General features: G+C 42.2%; 1 protein-coding gene across 3 annotated transcripts in view; it reads right to left on the bottom strand.

Moving 5' to 3' along the window:
- The window catches only part of AASS (aminoadipate-semialdehyde synthase), a 54,068-nt gene that overhangs the window by 19,145 nt on the left and 14,860 nt on the right, over positions 1–20,063 (bottom strand). For 2 of the 3 annotated variants that reach the window (XM_054023254.1, XM_054023263.1), the window contains 12 exons: positions 16,562–16,640; positions 16,344–16,471; positions 16,031–16,179; positions 13,381–13,503; positions 13,121–13,232; positions 12,612–12,671; positions 12,450–12,517; positions 8,895–9,013; positions 7,163–7,192; positions 5,081–5,210; positions 3,865–3,975; positions 2,583–2,691 (listed from right to left, as the gene is read on the bottom strand). In XM_054023254.1, coding sequence (XP_053879229.1) covers positions 2,583–2,691; positions 3,865–3,975; positions 5,081–5,210; positions 7,163–7,192; positions 8,895–9,013; positions 12,450–12,517; positions 12,612–12,671; positions 13,121–13,232; positions 13,381–13,503; positions 16,031–16,179; positions 16,344–16,471; positions 16,562–16,640 — 1,218 coding nt within the window. The remainder of the gene's footprint in view (positions 1–2,582; positions 2,692–3,864; positions 3,976–5,080; positions 5,211–7,162; positions 7,193–8,894; positions 9,014–12,449; positions 12,518–12,611; positions 12,672–13,120; positions 13,233–13,380; positions 13,504–16,030; positions 16,180–16,343; positions 16,472–16,561; positions 16,641–20,063) is intronic. The other variant, XM_054023272.1, reaches the window with a different exon arrangement.

Here is a 20,063-nt window from a genome sequence, read left to right as displayed (position 1 = left end):
GCAAATGGCTGTGTTTACCTGTTAGTCTTCCTGTATGTGTGTGTGCTGGCAAGAGGGCAATGAAGTCTTGCAGTGACATGTGATCATGTCACCTGAACTGGAATCCATCTTTAACCTGGCGCTTTTTCAGTGAGGGGGGGTGGAAACTCAGAGGGACAAAGGGTTCCCGCCTTATGCAAAAGATATATAAAGGGTGGAAGAAAATGAAGGGGGAGAGGAGCCATCATGAAGAATCCCCTAGCTATCACCTAAGCTGGAACAAGAGCTGTACCAGGGGAAAGAATTGTGCCCAGGCCTGGAAGGTGTCCAGTCTGAGAAAAAACTTATTGAAGCATCTCTGAGGGTGAGATTATCTGTATTCAGTTTGATTAGGCATAGATTCGCACATTTTATTTTATTTTGCTTGGTGACTTACTGTGTTCTGTCTGTTACTGCTTGGAACCACTTAAATCCTATTTTCTGTATGTAATAAAATCACTTCTTATTTAGTAATTTACTCAGAGTATGTATTAATACCTGGGGGAGCAAACAACTGTGCATATCTCTATCAGTGTTATAGAGGGAGAACAATTTATGAGTTTGTCCTGCATAAGCTTTATACAGGGTAAAATGGGTTTATCTGGGTTTAGACCCCATTGGGAGTTGGGCATCTGAGTGCTAGAGACAAGCACACTTCTGTGAGCTGTTTTCAGGTAAACTTGCAGCTTTGGGGCAAGTGATTCAGACCCTGGGTCTGTGTTGGAGCAGACGGGAGTGTCTGGCTCAGCAAGACAGGGTGCTGGAGTCCTGAGCTGGCAGGGAAAACAGAAGCAGGGGTAGTCTTGGTACATCAGATGGCAGGTTCCAAGGGGGTTTCTGTGATCCAACCCGTCACATGATCAGAAAAAGATAAACCGCATCATCCAGCTAGCAACAGGAAACCACCACCACTGATTTCCCTACAATATTCAGTTACCTGTGTTTAGTAAATCATTCCCTGGAAGGCCTGAATTAGGCAAAGAACAGAAAGTATTTTATGCCAACAGTGCCAAAAATATTTATGATTTTCACATACAACAGGCCACAGAGTGAGTTTATTCATGGGACTTTCATCTCTGAGGGTATTGGGGCAGAACCACAGCTGGTGTAAACAGTCATCGCTCCATTGACGCCAACTGCTTGAATTGTCAATTTACACCACCGGAGGATCTGCCCCTCTCAGCGCCCATCTAGAAGAGATCACAGATGAACAATACATAATGGGGCTAATTCATTCCAGTGAAGCACCACTCACATCAATGGAACAGTAGCATCCAACAGTTATTTAGCAGAACTCATGACAATTTCTTGGCTTAGCAATAGAAATTATACTGAGACCACCGCCTGGGACAGCCTGGTGGTAAATCTGAGCCAACAAGCCAAAAACTAATTGGGCCTGGTGACTAGCCACCGTTCACTACCTTCCCCTTCTGTGGAAAACTTGAGGCAGATTAGCAGGGCTGAGAGAGAGACCACTGGGACTGCCTTTGTTTATGGAGGTATCTATGTGCTGGTAGAGGAATTTAGTTGACAACGCTGTCAATCTTGCGCATTTCACAAGCATTGCAGATAAGAAAATATTAGGCTAGATCCATTGCAGCCAATGGAGTTTAGCCAATGTACCCTCATGTCATCTGGGCAGGTGGCTCAAAGGTGATGATCCACACTAAGTCTGACAGCCAAGTAAGAACCCCCATTCTGATCTTTCACCCTGGGCAGAATGCTGGGACAATGGAGAGACAACATGTTCAGCCTGAGGAGAGACAGCATCTTGCTTCATTCAGCAGGGACTTCTCTGGCCCACAGGGACTGGCATTGGCAGGCTGCCCAGGAAGAGCTGACTCAGTCCTCCTGAGTCACCAAATAGAAACTACGAGCAAGAGGCTTTGTAGGCTTTAACGTGAGCCAAAAGGAAAGGGATTCATTGACGTGCATATGGACCCAGGAGCTAGATATGGGGAATTATGAAATTCACAGCTGTTCGGGGGGGGGGGGAAGGGGGGGGGGGGAGAGAAGGTTGATTTTTAAAATAGAAAAACAATATTCACTAGTAACCTTAATGTCCGCTGTTCTCTAGGAAACACTTCCTCCAAAAACAAGTGGCCCATATGCTTCCATCTGAGCCTGCAGCAGACAAGTGGTGAAGTCCTTTCCAGAATAAAAGCTGTACCACCTTAAGAGCTTATGATAAATGGCACAATATTAAATGCTATTTGTCTGAGGCAATGTAATTAAGCCAATTAGTCCGATTCATTCATTTTAAAATGTAAGTTGTTCACTGGCATTATATCTTCTAGTTTAAAGCACAGCTTCAAAGCTATTCTAATCTAGTGATGTAACTCAGTTTAACCCTTTGTGCAGACACATCACAAGGGGAGTGCCAATGCACTTTGTACTGGCATTTAGCATCATCACACAATCCAAGCTCTGGGCACCATTGATTGAAGGCCTCTATAGAGTGAGTTACCAAACAGTAGCAAAGACAAGTTCTTGCTGAAGGAATAACAGTTTTGTTAATATAGCTTCGGCAAAACTATGCATGTGGAACTCATGCTCCACCTTACCGTAGCGCCTACATCTTTTGCCTTCTCAATACACTCCATCGCCAACATATGATCGAGGCCAGGATCCAAACCTATTTCACTGATAACCATAATACCAGCAGCTTCTACACTAAATAACAAAAAATACAGTATTATCAGAATATTGCATAATATTCCTGAAGTCTAACTTGACAAGCGATAGCCCCATGATATCCATTGTCAGCCATGGACAAACGAGAAACGCTAGGACACATTCTGTGCTGAGCCTGGGAAATAGGGGCATAACTCTTTAACCCAGTGGTCTCCAACTTTTTTATGCAGGATATACCCTGCCCCTTCTCCGAAGCCCCACCCCTTTCCTGAGGCCCCACCCTGCTCACACCATTCCCCCCCCTCCCTCAGTCACTCACTCTCCCTCACTTTCATCAGGCTGGGGCAGGAGGTTGGGGCGTGGAAGGAGGTGCTGGTTCTGGGCTGGGGCCCCAGGGATTCGGAGTGTGGGAGGGGGATCTGGGCTAAGCCTGGGGCAGGGGTGCAGGCATGAGGGGTGCAAGCTCTGGGAGAGAGTTTGGGTGCAGGAGGGGGCTCCGGACTGGGGCAGAGAATTGGGGTGTAGGAGGAGGTGAGGGGTGTGGGCTCTGGGAGGGGGCTCCGGGCTAGGGCAGCGGAGCCGGGGAGGTGAGGTGCAGGCTACAGCCAGGAGGTGTTAACCACAGGCGGCTTCCGGCCAGCAGCGCAGCGGGGCTCAGGCGGACAGCGTGTCTGCCATGGCCCCACACTGCTCCCAGAAGTGGCTGGCTGCTGGCATGTCTCTGCAGCCCCTAGAGGGGAGGAGGGCAGCGGGTCTCCATGAGCTGCCCTCACCCACAAACGCCATCCCCGCCAGTTCCCGGCCAATGGGAGATGTGGGGACAGAGGCAGCGTGTGGAGCTACCTAACCCCACCCCAGGGGCCACAAAGACGAGCCAGCAGCCAGCCACTTCTGAGCCCCGCTGGACTTTTAGCGTCCCGAAGATTGCTATCGACTGGCAGAGGCTCCAGGATCGACCAGTCGATCCCAATTGACGGGTTGGTAACCACTGCTTTAACCCATCTTTCAATGGAGGCTAAGTGCCTACATATCTGAGAATCTGGGCCTTAGTCTCTTTGATTCAGTTCCATCTGTAGAATGTGGATAATAGCGAGTCAGGAGACACAGAGCATAAATACATTAACTGTTGTGAGGAATTTTAATAGTACGGAAATGGGGCCATGTAGGTACCCAAGAAAGAAGTCACATCTCATTACTGATCTTTTGACCTACCTTTCCTGGAGTTCTTTCATAGCTGGTGTTAGGTAGCTGGCTGTCACTAAGTTTACTTTGCTGTCAATGCACTTCTTAGCGACTAAAGGATGTGCTGAGTAAGGCAGCAAGCTAGCAAAAGAAAAATTGAATGTCAAAATCTGACTAGTTGGTGTTTTCATTGGAAGACAATTTGCAAAAAGTTTATTTCCATCTAGATGAGGTCTATTAACACAAGGGGCCTCCATCATTGATCTAAATGCAGTTTTTACACTGATTCAAGTGGGCGTGAATTCCTACCAAGTGGAATGGCACTGTTTTACACCCACTCTGCACTGCTGCAAGTGACTGTACAAAATGCAGGGCAGTGGAGGAGTGAGTTCAAATTCTCTCAACCCTTTGCAGGCCCCAGCTTTCAGTGTCACCTTTGTGAAAACAGAACCAGGCCCTCATTTCCCAGTTCCACATTCTACACTGGTGCATTAAATAATTAACAGGTTCAAAGTAGAATGCTGTCTTGGAAGAAGCTTTCATTAAAAGTCCTGCTGAACCATCCCTGGAAGGGCACAGGCTGCCTGAAAAGGAGATATCACCCAGGACAAGTTCAGTGAGGGGGACTCAACAGCAAGCACTATAAAGCAGTTTCCATCCCTACTTTAATGCTAGTTTTAATGCTCAGAAAGAAAACCTTTTACTCTTCAAACACGTGACAGTAATGACCAAATTTTCCAAATCTGGCCTCTGTACATGTGCATGCAATTTAGCAAGCACTAATGACTGTATGTGTTTACTGAGCAACGTAACCAGCACATACAGGTGATGGCTTTGTGGGTGAATTCTGTCCCCCAAGTAGGCACAAATGTTTGTGCAATTAACACTGCATGCCCACGAAGGAGCTGAACAGAGAGCCATTTGAAAATCTTGCCTCTTTAACAAAGAAGAGAGAACACTGCATTAGATACAGTCCTGGTGCTCTTGTTTGCAGAGAGACAGGGACGTGGCTAGTCACTATCTGCCCCCCAACACACCTCATCTCCACCCCTTCCCTGAGTGCTGTGAGTGGGGGGAGGAGGACTATGCTGGCTTTACATCACCCAGTGATTCCCTGTACCTTGGTGGAATCCCCAGGTAGCTATTTAAAGGCAGCTACACAGGTGACTTGTGCCACTGAAGAAATGTAAAGGAGCCATAGCAAATCTCAGGATCAAGCCCTCTGTGTTTTAATCAGCATTCTGACCTGATCACAAGGTCGTGTGTCTTCACCAAGGAGGACAGTTTATCCTCGCACTTAATGATGTCCACATGAACAGAAGTAACATTGTTGTATTTCTTGGTCAGCTGGCCAAGTTGCTCCTTCATGATGGATGCTGTTTAAAAAGTATGAATGTCAACTGCTACACAAGTGAAATTGATTCTTACTTCCCTCCCAACCCCACTCCACAAAGTATCAAGGTAAAAACACCAACTGCACCCTCCATCCTGGTTCAAACTAGCAGAATAACCTAGTCATCATGCATCAAACTCCATTCACTGGCACTTGTTGCGTGGGTTCCTTCGCAAATACACAACTACACTCCACATCCATCTTTCTTTCTTAAGTAAGCAGTTGCACAGAAAGTAGAAAGCAAAAGAAGGAGCACACTTGAAAGATAAAACAGGTGTAAGTGTCTCATGTCTTGACTTTTTTCTTCACTTTCTAGTGCATTGCTCATATCAAGCTACAGCAGCTGTGACCTAAGGGATCCACAGGAGAGAGTTACCCGGAGAAACAGTGATCCACTAAGGGAAACTGCAGAACGAGAACAGGAAATGAACAGCATTTCTGAGAACTCTGTTTTATTCCTTCCTGTTCTTTTTATTTATTTTGACCCCCTTCTCTTCCTAGCAGCCTTAGTTGCTGTCTCAAGTACGACCAAGCAGGTTGTTGTAGGAATCAGGAGAGACAGGTGGTCTCTTCCTGAGCCCTCGTGGGGCACCAACATTAGCCAATAATGAGGTGCTCCATGTGAAGTGAAAACGGCTACCCTTCCTCCCAACCTCAAAGCACACCTCCTCAATGTCTCTAGTCAGTCAGTGACATTGTAGGCTCCAATCACACAAAACATGGTTAATAACTGCAGCTGTTAACAGCGTTTTGTCCTCACCAGCAGCCTAGACTAGCACAAGTTTATCTTACAGTCAGCAATTCCGCACACTACCTTGGCACAGCATCTGAAATTGTGCCTGCAACACTGGTTTGGCCAGCCCTCCTTTGTCCCAACTCTGTGCAGCAGGACATCCTCGAGTGCACTGCCTCCCATGCATCCTCCAGGCACTCTGTCCTCTGCTTAGGCATTATGGAATAGCTCCCCACATTTGCCAAGGATGCACTGATCCAAACACCATTAGGAAGTGTGGTGGATGCAGGACACAGAAACATGGTTGTGTTGGGTTAAAAAAAAAAAAAAAAAAGCTGCTGTGTGGACACAACTCAATGGGTTTTTTGATAGCTGGGTCAGATGGGAGTGACAGGTTGCAAAACAAAACACAGTTGTAGTTATAGTGTAGACAGGGCACGAAACCAACTCCCAAGCACGCCCCATGATATCTAATCTAGTCACTTATGTAGAACTGATGGAGGAGCGAGTAGATTCAAATGGAGATTAAGATATGGTTCCATGAGGAGGGCTGGAGCCTCAATATATATACCACTCACACAATCTCTTAATATTTTTACTAGGAAAAAAAAGGCAATTAGAAAAATTAGAAATTTTTAAAAATTTCTAAAGTGAGTGGACTGCTGATAAAGGGACAGATCTGATTCCCTTCATCATTAGAAATGTGCTGGAACTGGATCCAAAAGATGATCCATTAGACAAAAATGCTTAAGGAATTCTTGCACAGAATGTAAGGAAAAGCCACATGGGGAGGGAGAACTACAATGGGGATACTCAGGACTGAGAAAAACTTGGTCACAATTCACAAGAGACACACTGGTGGGATCTCAGAAAGTATATTTCAGCTGGAATATTAATTATAGAATCATAGAATATCAGGGTTGGAAGGGACCTCAGAAGGTCATCTAGTCCAACCCCCTGCTCAAAGCAGGACCAATCCCCAGACAGATTTTTGCACCAGCTCCCTAAATGGCCCCCTCAAGGATTGAACTCACAACCCTGGGTTTAGCAGGTCAATGCTCAAACCACTGAGCTATCCTTCCCATGCAATAGGACAAGAGCTGGGAGGAATAGAATAAAAGGGTATTGCCAGAAAATATACCAGCAGCTAGCTACGCTATGACCAGCCAAAACTACCACGAACTCATGCAGGCAAATGGTACCTGTTCTGAGATAAAGAGTCAGTGGAGAAACTGTTGGGGAAAAAAAATCAAGAGGATCAAACACAGAAAAGCCTGAAAGAAGAGGATCTAGATGGATGAAGCATTCTGCTCTGCCACTCCCAACACAATCTCACATACAGCACCTAGAACTATGCGAACTCTGGACAGTGATTTATCCTGTCAATTTAGTGGACAACACTAGAAAACTAGTCTTAAATGTTGTGATATGGGGCCAGTTACACAACCCTTAGCCATGTGGAGTAGTCCTATGGCCATCAACAGGTTCACAGGCCTGAAAAGTAAACTGAAACACCGGGAACTGGGTTCATGGGTCTGTTTCTCCTGCAACAGCTGATGGGATCAGAGAGCTGTAATCATTGCAATGCTTTAGGCATCCACGATCTCATCAGCTTGCAGGAGAAACTCTGTATCCATAGGCTGCTAAGAAAGAAAATGTTATTTGAAAGAGGTTTTTATTTGTAGGTTTAGGTCTACACATACTAGACAAAGTAGGAATTTAAATGGGTGGAGTTTATTTTAATTAATAAAATGAAGGGTCCTTGCACCAAAGAGTTTACTGTATAAAACATAATGGAAAAGCAGCATGGTCTAGCGGGTAGGGGTGCTGGACTGGGAGTCAGGAGGTGCAAGTTTATTCCTGACTTTGCTACTTACCTGCTGTGTAATAGTAAACTAGTTACTTCACCTCTCCATGCATATGTTTCACCTTCCACCCTTTATCTGTAGTCTATTTAAACTGCAAGCTCTTAGGAGCAAGGCCTGTCTGTTACTGTGTATTTGCACAATGCCTACTGCAATAGAGTCTCCAGCTCAGCTGGGTTCTCTACATGCTACTGTAATTCAATCACCACTGCCACAGCAAAGGGCGACAAACAAGGTGGGATAGGTCGCACAGGTGGGCAAAGAAAGATCATGAGAGATACTTGTTATAGACACGCACCTCATTAGCTCTTCTTAAGAGGGACTTGTCAACTATAATTTTTTAAGTGAACTAATTCCAAGAGAACCCATTCCCTAATGGAGCAGACTTTAATGAGTTTTTTTTAAGTCAGAAATCTCCTTCCCCTGGTGGTGACTGGAAGGTTATTTTGGACATGACTGACAGCAAACACACTTGGCCAAACTTCCTCCCACTTTCCCCCTGATGTCTGTGCATACACCTGCCTGCTGCCTATTTGGTTTCAGCTTTGCTATCATTGTTGCTGATTAAACACATTCTTGTAGAGAAGGGGAAAGATAGTTCATGCGAGCCTCCACCCCAGTGAAGCACATAAAAAAGTGGTGTCATCATGCTTTGGCATGACAGAAAGTGCAGCTGACTGTCAAGGAAAGAATGAAACTGACTATGCACGAAATACTGGCAGATGCAGGAATTAAGCTGAAAAGAAAAATAGTCTCTGCAGTCTCTTCCTAGGCACTACTTGTAACAAGAAGTAGGTAAAATATTTTCAGATAGCAATGTGATTTTCAAGTTGGTCTCTCTTTAAGGTGTTCTTAAAGCTACAGAATAATTTTTTGAATGAGGTGCACAATAGTTACAAATGTAGAATATATCTTCAGATTTCCCATAGCACACTTCATATGCTTTTAAATAAAAGTTTTTAGCATGCTGCTATGCTGGTACAAAAAAGAATTATTTCAATACACACTATACATACTTGAAGCTTAATACAGTTCTTTAATACTTGAAAGCAAGCAAGGCCTTACGTACCTGCGGTGATTTCTACATTGGGATCTCTAGTGAGGTATTCTATCACAGGGCCAGAAACATAGCCAGATCCAAGTAACAAGACCCTCTTCTTATCCCTGGTTAGTGACCGCGAGTATTCCCTAGAGGGGTTATAGTCAAAATTAAAACATACAGGAAACTGCTGAAGCCAATGTCAAGTCAGTATGTTTTCGTAAGTTTACAAACCAAGAGCTCATTTCAGGAAGAAGTTTAAATTCTGCCACCTGATTATCTAACCAAAGTACGTCACTTCCCTAAGCTTTTTCAAAATTTCTATTGCACAACGCCAACTTCAGCGAAAGTGAACTAAGAAGTCTAAATCCAGCCTCAAAAAGGGTCACACCACTCGATACCTGTTCCATTGTTCCCCCAGCAGCTACTGCAGCTGCGACTTCATTCTTCCTCAGAAGTCACTGAATTTTCCTCAACAGCCAAACTAGTCCAACCTCAGATTGTGAATTTGGTAGAGCCCTGCCATGAAAAACGTGTCACAGACCATGAAATCTGGTCTCCCCCCATTAAAACTGATCTTTTGTGTGCTTTTACCCTATACTATACAAAATTCACTGGGGAGACTAGCATTTCTCAAATTGGACATCCTGACCCAAAAGGGAGATGCAGGGGGTCACAAGGTTATTTTAGGGGGGTTGCAGTATTCTGTGCTGCCTTCAGAGTTGGACAGCCAGAGAGCAGCAGTAAGCTACCTAGCTCTGAAGGTAGTACCCGGCCAGCAGCAGTGCAAAAGTAAGGGTGGCATTGCCGCCCTTACTTCTGCCTTCAGAGTTGGGCTCCCGGCCAACAGCTGCTGCTCTCCAGCTGTCCAGCTCTGAAGGCAGCGCCGCCACCAGCAGCAGTGCAGAAGTTGCAGTAGAAGTACTGCAAACTCTCCTCCCATGCCCCCCCCCCCACACACATTAACCTTGCGATCCTCCCCCCCGCCACAGATCCTTTTTGGGTCAGGACCCCTACAATTTACAACACTGACATTTCAGATTTAAATAGCTGAAATCATGAAATTTACAATTTTTAAAATCCTATGACCATGAAATTGACTAAAATGGACCTTGAATTTGGTAGGGCCCTACTCATAGGCCCAAAGACTTTAAGGCCAGCAAGGATCATCATGATCATCGAATACAAACTTTTGAACATTGCAAGAGAACCTCACCCATCCAGTCCTGCAATAGGCCCACAACTTCTGTCTGAGTTACAGAAGTTCTCAAATCTAACTTGAAGTCTTCAAATCAAAAAAGAATCCATCATTTACTCTACTTCAAAAAACAACCTGACCACTTCTGGGCTAGTGATCGGATTGTATCATCTTGGACTAACATTTCAAGGTTCCAGATTGTGCCTAGCTCCCTCCATCATCTGTGACCTCTAAGCTGAGAGACCAACTTTGGACAGATTATACCAGAGTCACTTCAGGGTATCGTGGGAACCTATATAGACAGATAGCATCTACATAATAAAACCTGCTTGTACACATGGTCCCAGATTTGACAACAGTCCCAGCATTACTTCATGAACCACCAACACCCGCTAAATATCACTTTGTAGATCTTTTGGCGTGGTAGGACAAAGAATCTTTCCTCCAATAGCCCCATCATCAGTTCGGATGCAAGATCCTCCTCACTAAGGATACTACTCTCAGACCCAGAGAGAAAGAGTGATGACTTCTTCACACATTCCATGCCTACACCAGATGTGTACATACAGACAGACATATGAAGAGGGGTAAAGTAGATTGCACCACCAATGCCGGAACAGAGGAAATGGCTCCTTGCGGAAGAAATGGCTTTTGCAGTATCAAAGCTTCTAAACACACTGATCTCTAGCTCGAGCTGTCCAACGGCAAGAGTTTGACCAAAACTGGGATTGGCTGATCCCTGCCTGTATTTGTGCTTGTCTGTTACAAGCTACTAAGATATTTTTGGTACATCAATAATTGCAGCAAAGCTTTTATATTCCAGAAAAGAACATGTGAACTATTGCCCATCATGAACATACAGGTGAGTGGTTCAATTAAGTAATCTTTGTACAGCACTTTGGACATTTAGGTTAGTTAAAGAGATGTGTCATTTGCAGCTGTGCAAGAGGAACAGATAACCAGCATAAGCTATGCAGTGGTGAAAAGATTATAGAGAAGGGTATAATAAGCCATCAAACTTCTCTCCTCTCCTCATATTTTAAAACAGTAAGTTCACTTGCATTAGTTCCAAAGAAATCCAAAGGGAAGGCATCAGAAAAAAGGCTCTGGCCACTCTTTTTAGGCACAATACACTGTTTTGCGGAAAGATCAAAAAATCTACACACAAGTTGACCCTTTACCAAAGGGATTTTCAGCTTCTTAACCTCTTGCATGGTCTAGTGTGAGCTAAGAAGGGTGCCAAAAGAGAGGCCACAATGCTGCGCCAGGAATAAGAAGGTATATTAGTGAAGACAATCGATAAGATTTATCCATCACAACAGCATATGCTGTAAGCTGTGGTCTTCCAGAAGCAAATGACTTGCTCCACTACCAAAGAAAAGGGTGCAATAATACCTGTAAATAATTCCTCTTCTTCATTTAAAACAGAATTTTCCTAATATCCTCAGAGGGATTCACTATTAATTATCTGGACCCATTATATTTTAAAATTTTTGCAACCCAGATGTTAAGTAAATGAGGAAAATGACATATTACATTGTTTTTAAGGTATATTCATGGACCTAGTGCTTAAATCCATGTTTATTTCCTTTGTGTTTTTCCTATTTTCTTTAAAATTACATGTGCTCCAGCCATAACTAGCCAAAAAACCCACAAAAACAGAGTTAATCACTGCCATAACAACGCTACTCTGTAAAAAGCATAAAAATAAAACATGTGTTGGTTACTAGGAATAACTGAAGAGTCAGGGAGGGAAATTGTATGTTAAGTGAATGAAGCTAACCCCATCTGCTCCATTCATTTTTATCACTGCAAGATAAAAAAAGAGACATGACAAGGATAGAATGGTACCTCAGGTGATGGGCATAGTACAAGTCTAATGGAAAGTTAGAGGCCTTTATGCAGAATCCTGAATACACCCAATTACAGAAGAGTGCTGCACATCAGTGGGGCAAAGAGGAACACCTCTTCCTGAGGGCAAGAACTGCAAGTCTATAGTACTAAAACTGGAAGTCTGCAAAATTATATTACTGGTCCTCAGAACCCAGCCACCCCTAAATAAGCTAGTGTTGCATGTTTGGAAGGTGCAAGGAGGGAATAATACAGTTAGCATGCAATTATTTTCCATCTGAGAAATCCAGATTACTAACATGGCACACATTTGTCACCTTGCAGGTTCAGCTTTAAATTAGTAATATATGCTAATGGGGTTAGACACAGTAGGGAGATTCAATCCAGGATACATTTAACCACATAAATGAACACAGCTGAATTTCACCAACAGTTAGTTAAATAAAAAAAAAGGAAGGTAGAAGGCAAGCATGGTTATTTAAAACCCGAGTCACAGAATCAAGACAATGAGAAACTTAAACCACACTATACATTACCTGCTCTCCCTCAATTTCTGGATATATTTATACTTATCAGTCAATGAACCATTGGACGTAATCACTGCCTACAAAGTATATGAAACATAAAATTACTTTTCCTACATCTGAACTTTACATGTCTAGGTCAGAAGAGGAATGGAAATAGCTTGAAAGACTTACATCTCGTACAACAGGTGAATAATTCTGGCTTTCGAGAGGCTGTGAGCCGTCAGATAACAGCTGTGGAGATGAAGATTTCAGTCAGAGCATTTTATTTCCCACATATATTCAGAGAACTTTCAAAGATAAATCCTCTTTGGAAAAATTTCCTTCATTAAAAAAAGAAGGAAACTGTTAAGGTTTTAAGACATATTAAAGTACATGCAGGAATTGCACATAAAAGAACCTTTGAAACCCTCCTGACCCATAGAATTAATTGTTTCAAGTGACTTTTATTCCCATTGACTTTCAATGAGACTTCGGCTCTTACATGCCAAAGTCACTTTTGAAAATGGGACTTTGGAAATTTTACCTCACACATTGTGGAGCAATCATTTTTCAGACTGATTCAGTTATGTTCTACAGCAGATTTTTTTAAAATCTATATATGGCAGACCAGAAGAGCCACATAATACAATCAAAGTTTAAGTTCAAACCTTCACTCTGTCACTGAATACACTAGGCCTTACCATCTCTTCAATATAAGTTAAGAGCATGTCTCCAAAGTATTCTGTTGCTTCTATAGGAAGCTGGGCTGGTAAGTTGTCAATGGAACACATCAGAATCCCAGAGCCTTCCACACTGGAAGAGAAAACATGATGATTCCATGTCACATTTTCTTGGTCATATCTTTAGCGGTCATGTTTCAAAAGCATGACTCTTCATATAGTAGTCTGAGTAGAATATGATATTGAAACACAAGTACAGTGCAAATTAAAGGTTCTCCCACCTGCCATGAATAATATGCTGGTCAGCATCATACATACAAAATGGACTGTCAATTGATGTACACTCGGTCATAAATTCTATGGATCCTCCAGTATCTGCTGAAATGTCACATATTGCCATAAGTCTAAAGTAATTAAATAAAAACAATGAACAAGAACATCCAAACACAAATAAGAATTGTTACAAAAGATCAGAAGATTGTTCTTTACAAGAGTTTCAACCAGACTTATCAGACACAGATAAGTAAGTTGGGGAAAAGTCAACACGTTTTTTCCTAAAGGAAAATCATGCCTCACCAATTTACTAGAATGCTTGGAGTGGGTCAACAACTTTGTGGGATGATCCACTAGGTATAGTGTACTTGGACTTTCAGAAAGCCTTTGATGAGGTCCCTCACCAAAGGCTCGTAAGCAAACTAAGCAGTCATGGGATAAGAAGGAAGGCCCTCTCATGGTTCAGTAACTGGTTAAAAGATAAGAAACCAAAAGGTAGAAATAATGGTCAGTTTTCATGATAAAAAAAAAAAAAAAAAAAAAAAAGAGGTAAATAACAGGATGCCCCAAGGATCTGTACTGGGACTTTTACTGTTCAACATATTCATAAGCTATCTGGGAAAGGAGGTGAACAGTCGGGTGGCAAAGTTTGCTGACAATACAAAATTATTCAAGATGGCAGTCTGCTTTGGACGTGGCAGAGTTCCAAAGGGATCTCACAAAACTAGGTGATTGGGCAACAAAATGGCAGATGAAATCAAATGTTGATAAGTGCAAAGTAATGCACATTGCAAAACAAATGCCAACTAGACATACAAAATGATTTGATCTAAATTAGCTGTTACTACTCAAGAAAGATCTTGGAGTCATTGAGGATAGTTAAGAACATAAGAATGGCCATACTGGGTCAGACCAAAGGTCCATCTAGCCCGGTATCCTGTCTTCTGACAGTGGCCATGCCAGGTGCCCCAGAGGGAATGAACAGAACAGGTAATCATCAAATGATCTATGCCCTGTCGCCCATTCCCCAGCTTCTGGCAAACAGAGGTTAGCGACCTCTCTGAAAACATCCACTCAACATGTAGCAGCAGCAGCTAAAGCTAACAAAATGATTTGGGGTATGAAACAGCTGCCATACATGGAGAAATTAAAACAGACAGACTATTCAGCTTAGAAAAGAGACTACAACGGGGAAATACGATAGAGGTCTATAAAATCATGAATGGTGTGAAGAAAGTGACTAGGAAATATTATTTACTCCTTCACATAACACAAGAACCAGGGTCACCTAATGAAATTAACAAACAGCAGGTTTAAAAGAAACAAAAAGGAAGTACTACTTCACACAATGCACCAGGGTTGTTGTGAAGGCCAAAACTAACTGGATTCAAAATGAATTAGCTGAGTTCATGGGGGACAGGTTTATAAGTGGCTATTAGCCAAAATGATCAGGGATGCAATCCCACACTCTGGGTGTCTTCAGCCTCTAACTGCTAAAAGCTGGGAGTGGAAGCACCTGGCATTGGCCCCTATCAGAAGACAGGACACTGGGCTAAATGGACCATTGGCCTCACCCAGTATGGCTGTTCTTATGTCCAGAAAGGAACCACTTGTAACTGACATGGGGCAGGTATTTTCTGTAATTAATAAAATAATCTATTGAAAGACACTTATTTTACCAGGAATTGCAGTAACAGACTATTTCTATAATGATTTGGTTATAGATATCTTTTTTTTAAATCAATAAAATTAGTAGATAGTTAAAGACATCTCTTTAACTTATCAATTACATAAACCAGACACCATGAAAAGGAGACCATGATCAATAGTTTATTTTCTTTGTCTCTTCTGTGAGCACAGGTAGTATATAAAGAGATTCCTACTATTATAGATGTATGTTGTAATGGACAAAATGATGTCATTGATAAGGGAGGCCCTTAAATACTCAGTAATTGACAAAAATGGACAAGAAACGTGGTACAGCAGATGTTTTCAATAATCAATGCATCAGCAAAATATTAAAGTATGGATTAACATCTAAGACTTAAGAGCTAGTTGTGCTTACTGATTCATCATTACTAGGACAATATGTTACAATTATCACTGGTTTATTGATTCATAAATAAGGTCAAGCATGAAAAAAGATTTTTCTTTGTTCTAAACAGTATGTTAGAGGTGAGTTTTAGGGAGTTAGTCACAAGTGAACTCAGGTAGGGGGCCACACTTCACCAGTCTCAAATTTGCAATGTAGGTTCTCTTTTCTGTATAGCATTCTATTAGTTAAGACAACATGAAATACTTAACTCAGCTGAAGTATTTGATTTATTAAATCTGCACACACAACATCTGTCACATTTGTTCTCTCATCCTTTCACCAGAGAGAGAAATATGTGCAGGGTTAACTTAATTTACAAATCTGCCATTTGTCAATAGTACAAATGAATGACATTTCTAAGTGGGATGTACAAATTCCAAAAGGTAACAAAGGAATAGGGAAGCATGTGGGAAAAGAAACCAGGATGGGTTGGGTGTTCTGCTCCTAAGTTTCTCTCATATACTGTCAATGTATTTATTAGATGCTTTGCTGAAACCACTGATCCTTATTACTTAATTAGAATGCTAGAGAATAATTCTTACTCTCAAACAAAGGTGCCTTACTTGTGTGGTAATTCTGGACAACCCTCAGTTGCAGCAGCAGAAGGTTTAACCGGAGCCAACAACTTTTTTGCATCGTATCGATTTAACAAGCGAGGGGTGTGTTGCTCCCAGTATATTCCATTAATCAAACAAGTAGTGTACGGTGCAATCTGCAAAGAAAGTCACAAATTCTAGAATCTCTCACATGGATGTTATTGATAGTCAAGGGAACTTGCATTTGATCTAGCCTTTTAGACAAGTGATACCCTAACTACAGAGAACGTGGAACAATATTTGGAAAACCTTGTACTGAGTGAACAGCAGCAATACTCACATCAGTATTAAAACGAGAAGTGTAGAGTTCTGGATGTTTGTCGTATTCCTCCGGATCATACACCCCATCGGTCTTCCTTACAAGATGATGGTGACGACTTAACACTGTCCCATATACTTTCCTAAGGTCTGCAATAAAGAGGAGAAAGTCAGTTATTTAAGAAGCAATACCTTTGGGCAGAGATTCTAAAGCTCATCACACTTGTGCCTTAGCATTACCTCCAGATTTGGAAACCTCCCTCAGTTCATGTGCCTCCACATACTCACAGGGGAGTTCATTGAACACTTCTTGGGCACCCTGCAGATAAAAATATGACCCAGAATCATGTGGACATCAGCAAAGAGTACAGGATGTTGAAAAATTGCAGAAAGAAAATTGTTAAATTTTGCATTCACAGAATGTTCACAAGGGCTCATTTTCAATAGGTCTTGCCAGTCCTGCCAGATTATACTGTCTCTATAGAGATACATAATAATCCACATGTGCCAAGTACCTGCCTGAAATGGAATGCTGCCTGAACTCTGGTCCACTGTGTAACACGAGCAAGTGTTCATTTTAGTTTAGTGAACTAAAAACAAAAAGTCACCAGATAGGTCTTCAGAGCATTGTTAACTGGCGTTAGAACGCGAGTATTACCCCTAATTCGACTCCCAGCCACACACACCTATCTCTAGCTTGAGTTAAGTGGTTCTTTTCACTCTAGCTAGCTAGCCTGTTGGGGGTGGGACAGCAGAGGAGGGGGTCTGTTGACGTTCCAGTGCTGCTGAAGCTTGAGCTAGTAAGGCAATGAGGATGCAACAGCTTGAGTTATAAGTCAGCAGCAGCTACCCCAATCGCTCTGTGAAACTCAAATGTTATTTTGAAGCATGTTTGCTCTCAGCTCCAGGGTCCCTACTCTGGCTGATAATCTGCACCGAAGCCTGTGCCACCACCGCTACACTCCTATCGGTACCCTGCTAGCTAGATTAAAGCTAATACAGATGTTCTTCAGCTAAACCAATGAAACTTTATGCAAATCACCCCCACTGTTGAAAGTCTTTTTCATAAGGTTCTTTACCATCCATATAAACCTTTCCACAAGTCCCTTTGATTGGTATTTTCATCACACAACACCTGCAAGGATAAGGCTTTTTCCTGTAGCCATATTGTAAGGTCTGAGGCCTTTGTCTGCAGTCATATTAGGAGAGCAGCAGCCATGAGCTAAGAAGCAGACAGTCACATCCTCACATTCCATGTAAATGCCATTAAACCAATGCAATATCGGTTTGTTAAGAAGGCTCCTGTCCTAACAGGACCCACCACCATCAGATAAAGAAACAAATCTTAAGATGGTTAAAGAAAACTTCGTTTGATGCCATTCTGTCTGTCAAGAAACCACGTATCAAGTTGTGGATGTGAAATCCCTACTTCTTTATTGTTCTGTCTTTATGGTTCCCCACTTCGCCAGTGTTTATCTGTACGGTCTCTTTCTGGTGCTTTGATTGTTTCGGTCTGTTACAGAATTAATTTTGCTAGGTGTAAAAATCAATTAAGGTGGTGGGGTTGGTTAGAGAATTGTTTTACAAGGTTAGGATTGGTTAGAAAATGGTTTAGTAATATTTTAGTAAAATGATTGGTTAAGGTACAACTAAGCAGGACTCAAGTTTCACTATATAAATTAGGGTCCAAAAGGAAGTTCTTGGGAACCAACTCCAGGGCACAGCCCCAAGATCAGAGCTGCCAGACCTCAACACTCTGCTAATGACACCGTGCAGAAGCTGGATCTCCCCAGATAACCTGACCCTGACTGGCCATCATGAAAAGTTCATCTGCCTTACTGGGAGTGGTGAGCATTGTATGCTTAGTGTGTGCATTCTGTTTTGGTAATTAATAATAAATAGAGATTAAGTAGGATATTACTGTGTAAGGCTCTTTCACTGGTAAAAGACCCTACAAACCTGCAGAGTATAAGGTTATGCCCTGAGCCCACGGAAGGGTAAGAGTAGGTGCCTAAATTAACAGGGTTATGTCTGAATCCTAGGAACGGGGTAAGGGTGGGTACCCTAGAGTGTGACAGTAACAGAATTTTGTGCAGGTAACATATCAAGCCTAATTTACACTCAATCTATGGCAAATGGCCTAAAATCCACATTGGAAAGTTATAGCCCATTATTGCTAAAGACTTCATCTGGACTTCCACATCTGGAAAAGATTACCTTCATGCCAGCTATCACTATTAGTACTGTGAAGTGTGCAAATTTCTGGATCAGAGAATAATCTGTGATATTTAAAAAACCCTTTAATTACCAGGTAAATCAATCAGTGCCTACATTCTCCTAAAGGCCTTTATGGAACTGGGTGAGATCTCAGCAGCTCTGCCTGCTGGCATGGCTTGTACTGAAGCATGAAAAGCAGTTTCCTACTGCATTAGTAATGTCGTGATTGATCCACGGCCAATACAGTACATCTCATGCTAATTGTTTGCACTTCTCAATTCCTAAGTGACCCTTATGGATTTTCTGTAGCATTTCTTTCTGGAGGCTCATTGGTATTACAATGTTGCTGCCCTTGAAAATCACCCTATCACTGTAAATTCATGTCTGCAGTTCCAAGTCTTATACTTGTATAGCAACTGCTTATTTCTTCAGGCCACCCTTTAATTATTACTTCAAGGATCCCCAGTGATTCATCTTTTTCCATTTGCCCTCTTATTTGTTGCAGGTTCTAGTTAGCTATGGGAATGGACTTTACAATCAGAACTAGGCTTTGCATCTTTATCTCAAAGGTCTTCTTTGGTTTCATAGTGGCAGTCATCATTCTAGAAAGTGCATCTGTAGTAAACATGAATTTACCAGACACGTAGGTCACAACCAAAAATCAAACTTTTGCAGCTTTATCATTAGTCTTTGAACCCAAAAGGTACAGTCATTTAGTGGCTTGCCAAAAGATGCTATCAGGGTCTTGTAGTCCATTTCAACAGCCGTTGTCTGACCATAAATATACGGATTCAATCTCTCAAGGAGAAACAGTATTCTTAAAAGCTTAGACTCAGAGTGTGTGTGTGTCTTATTTCCACATCAGTCAGTTATTTTGAATGTGTATGCCACTAGTTGCCAACAATCCTCATACTTCTGTAAAGTAACTGCACCTAACCCAGACTGACGCATCTGCTGAAGTTTTAACAGGCCTGCCTGGTGAGTAGAACTTCAACACTGGCTCTTGGATAAGTTGTTGTTGCAAATCTGCCAACAATTCCTCCTGTTCTGTACCACAGGACTATTCATTTTTATTTTCTAGGAGTTTCCTCAAAGCCACTGATTTTGTAAATAGATTAGATATGAATTTTCCAAGATTATTAACCATTCCCAGGAAACACTGGACATCTTTCTTTGATGGAGAACATGGCATCATTTCAATGGCTTGAAATTGTCCTCTTATCAGGTTTTACATCTTTGTTGGAAAGATCTCCAGCAAAAAAGTCAGTTCTGTAACCTCTAAAACATATTTCTCCCTATTTAGTTTCAAATTTGCAGCTCTAGTTGCATCCAAGACTTCCCAAAGTCTACAATCATGTTTCTCTTTAGCTGAGCCCCAGATGATGTCATTCATTGAAGTGTCAACACCATTAATAAGTTCACAGATCACATGGTTTTGTGGCACACTTCTTGTGCTGAAGTTATGCACAAGGGTAAGCATAAGAATTTGTCTTCCAAATTGGGTAGTAGATGTGCATAGTTGAGA

The sequence above is a fragment of the Malaclemys terrapin genome, chromosome 1, assembly GCF_027887155.1.
Source record: "Malaclemys terrapin pileata isolate rMalTer1 chromosome 1, rMalTer1.hap1, whole genome shotgun sequence".
Lineage (NCBI taxonomy): Eukaryota > Metazoa > Chordata > Testudines > Emydidae > Malaclemys > Malaclemys terrapin.
The sequence above is the reverse complement of the archived record's forward strand: the minus strand, read 5'-3'. Positions and strand labels throughout refer to the sequence as shown.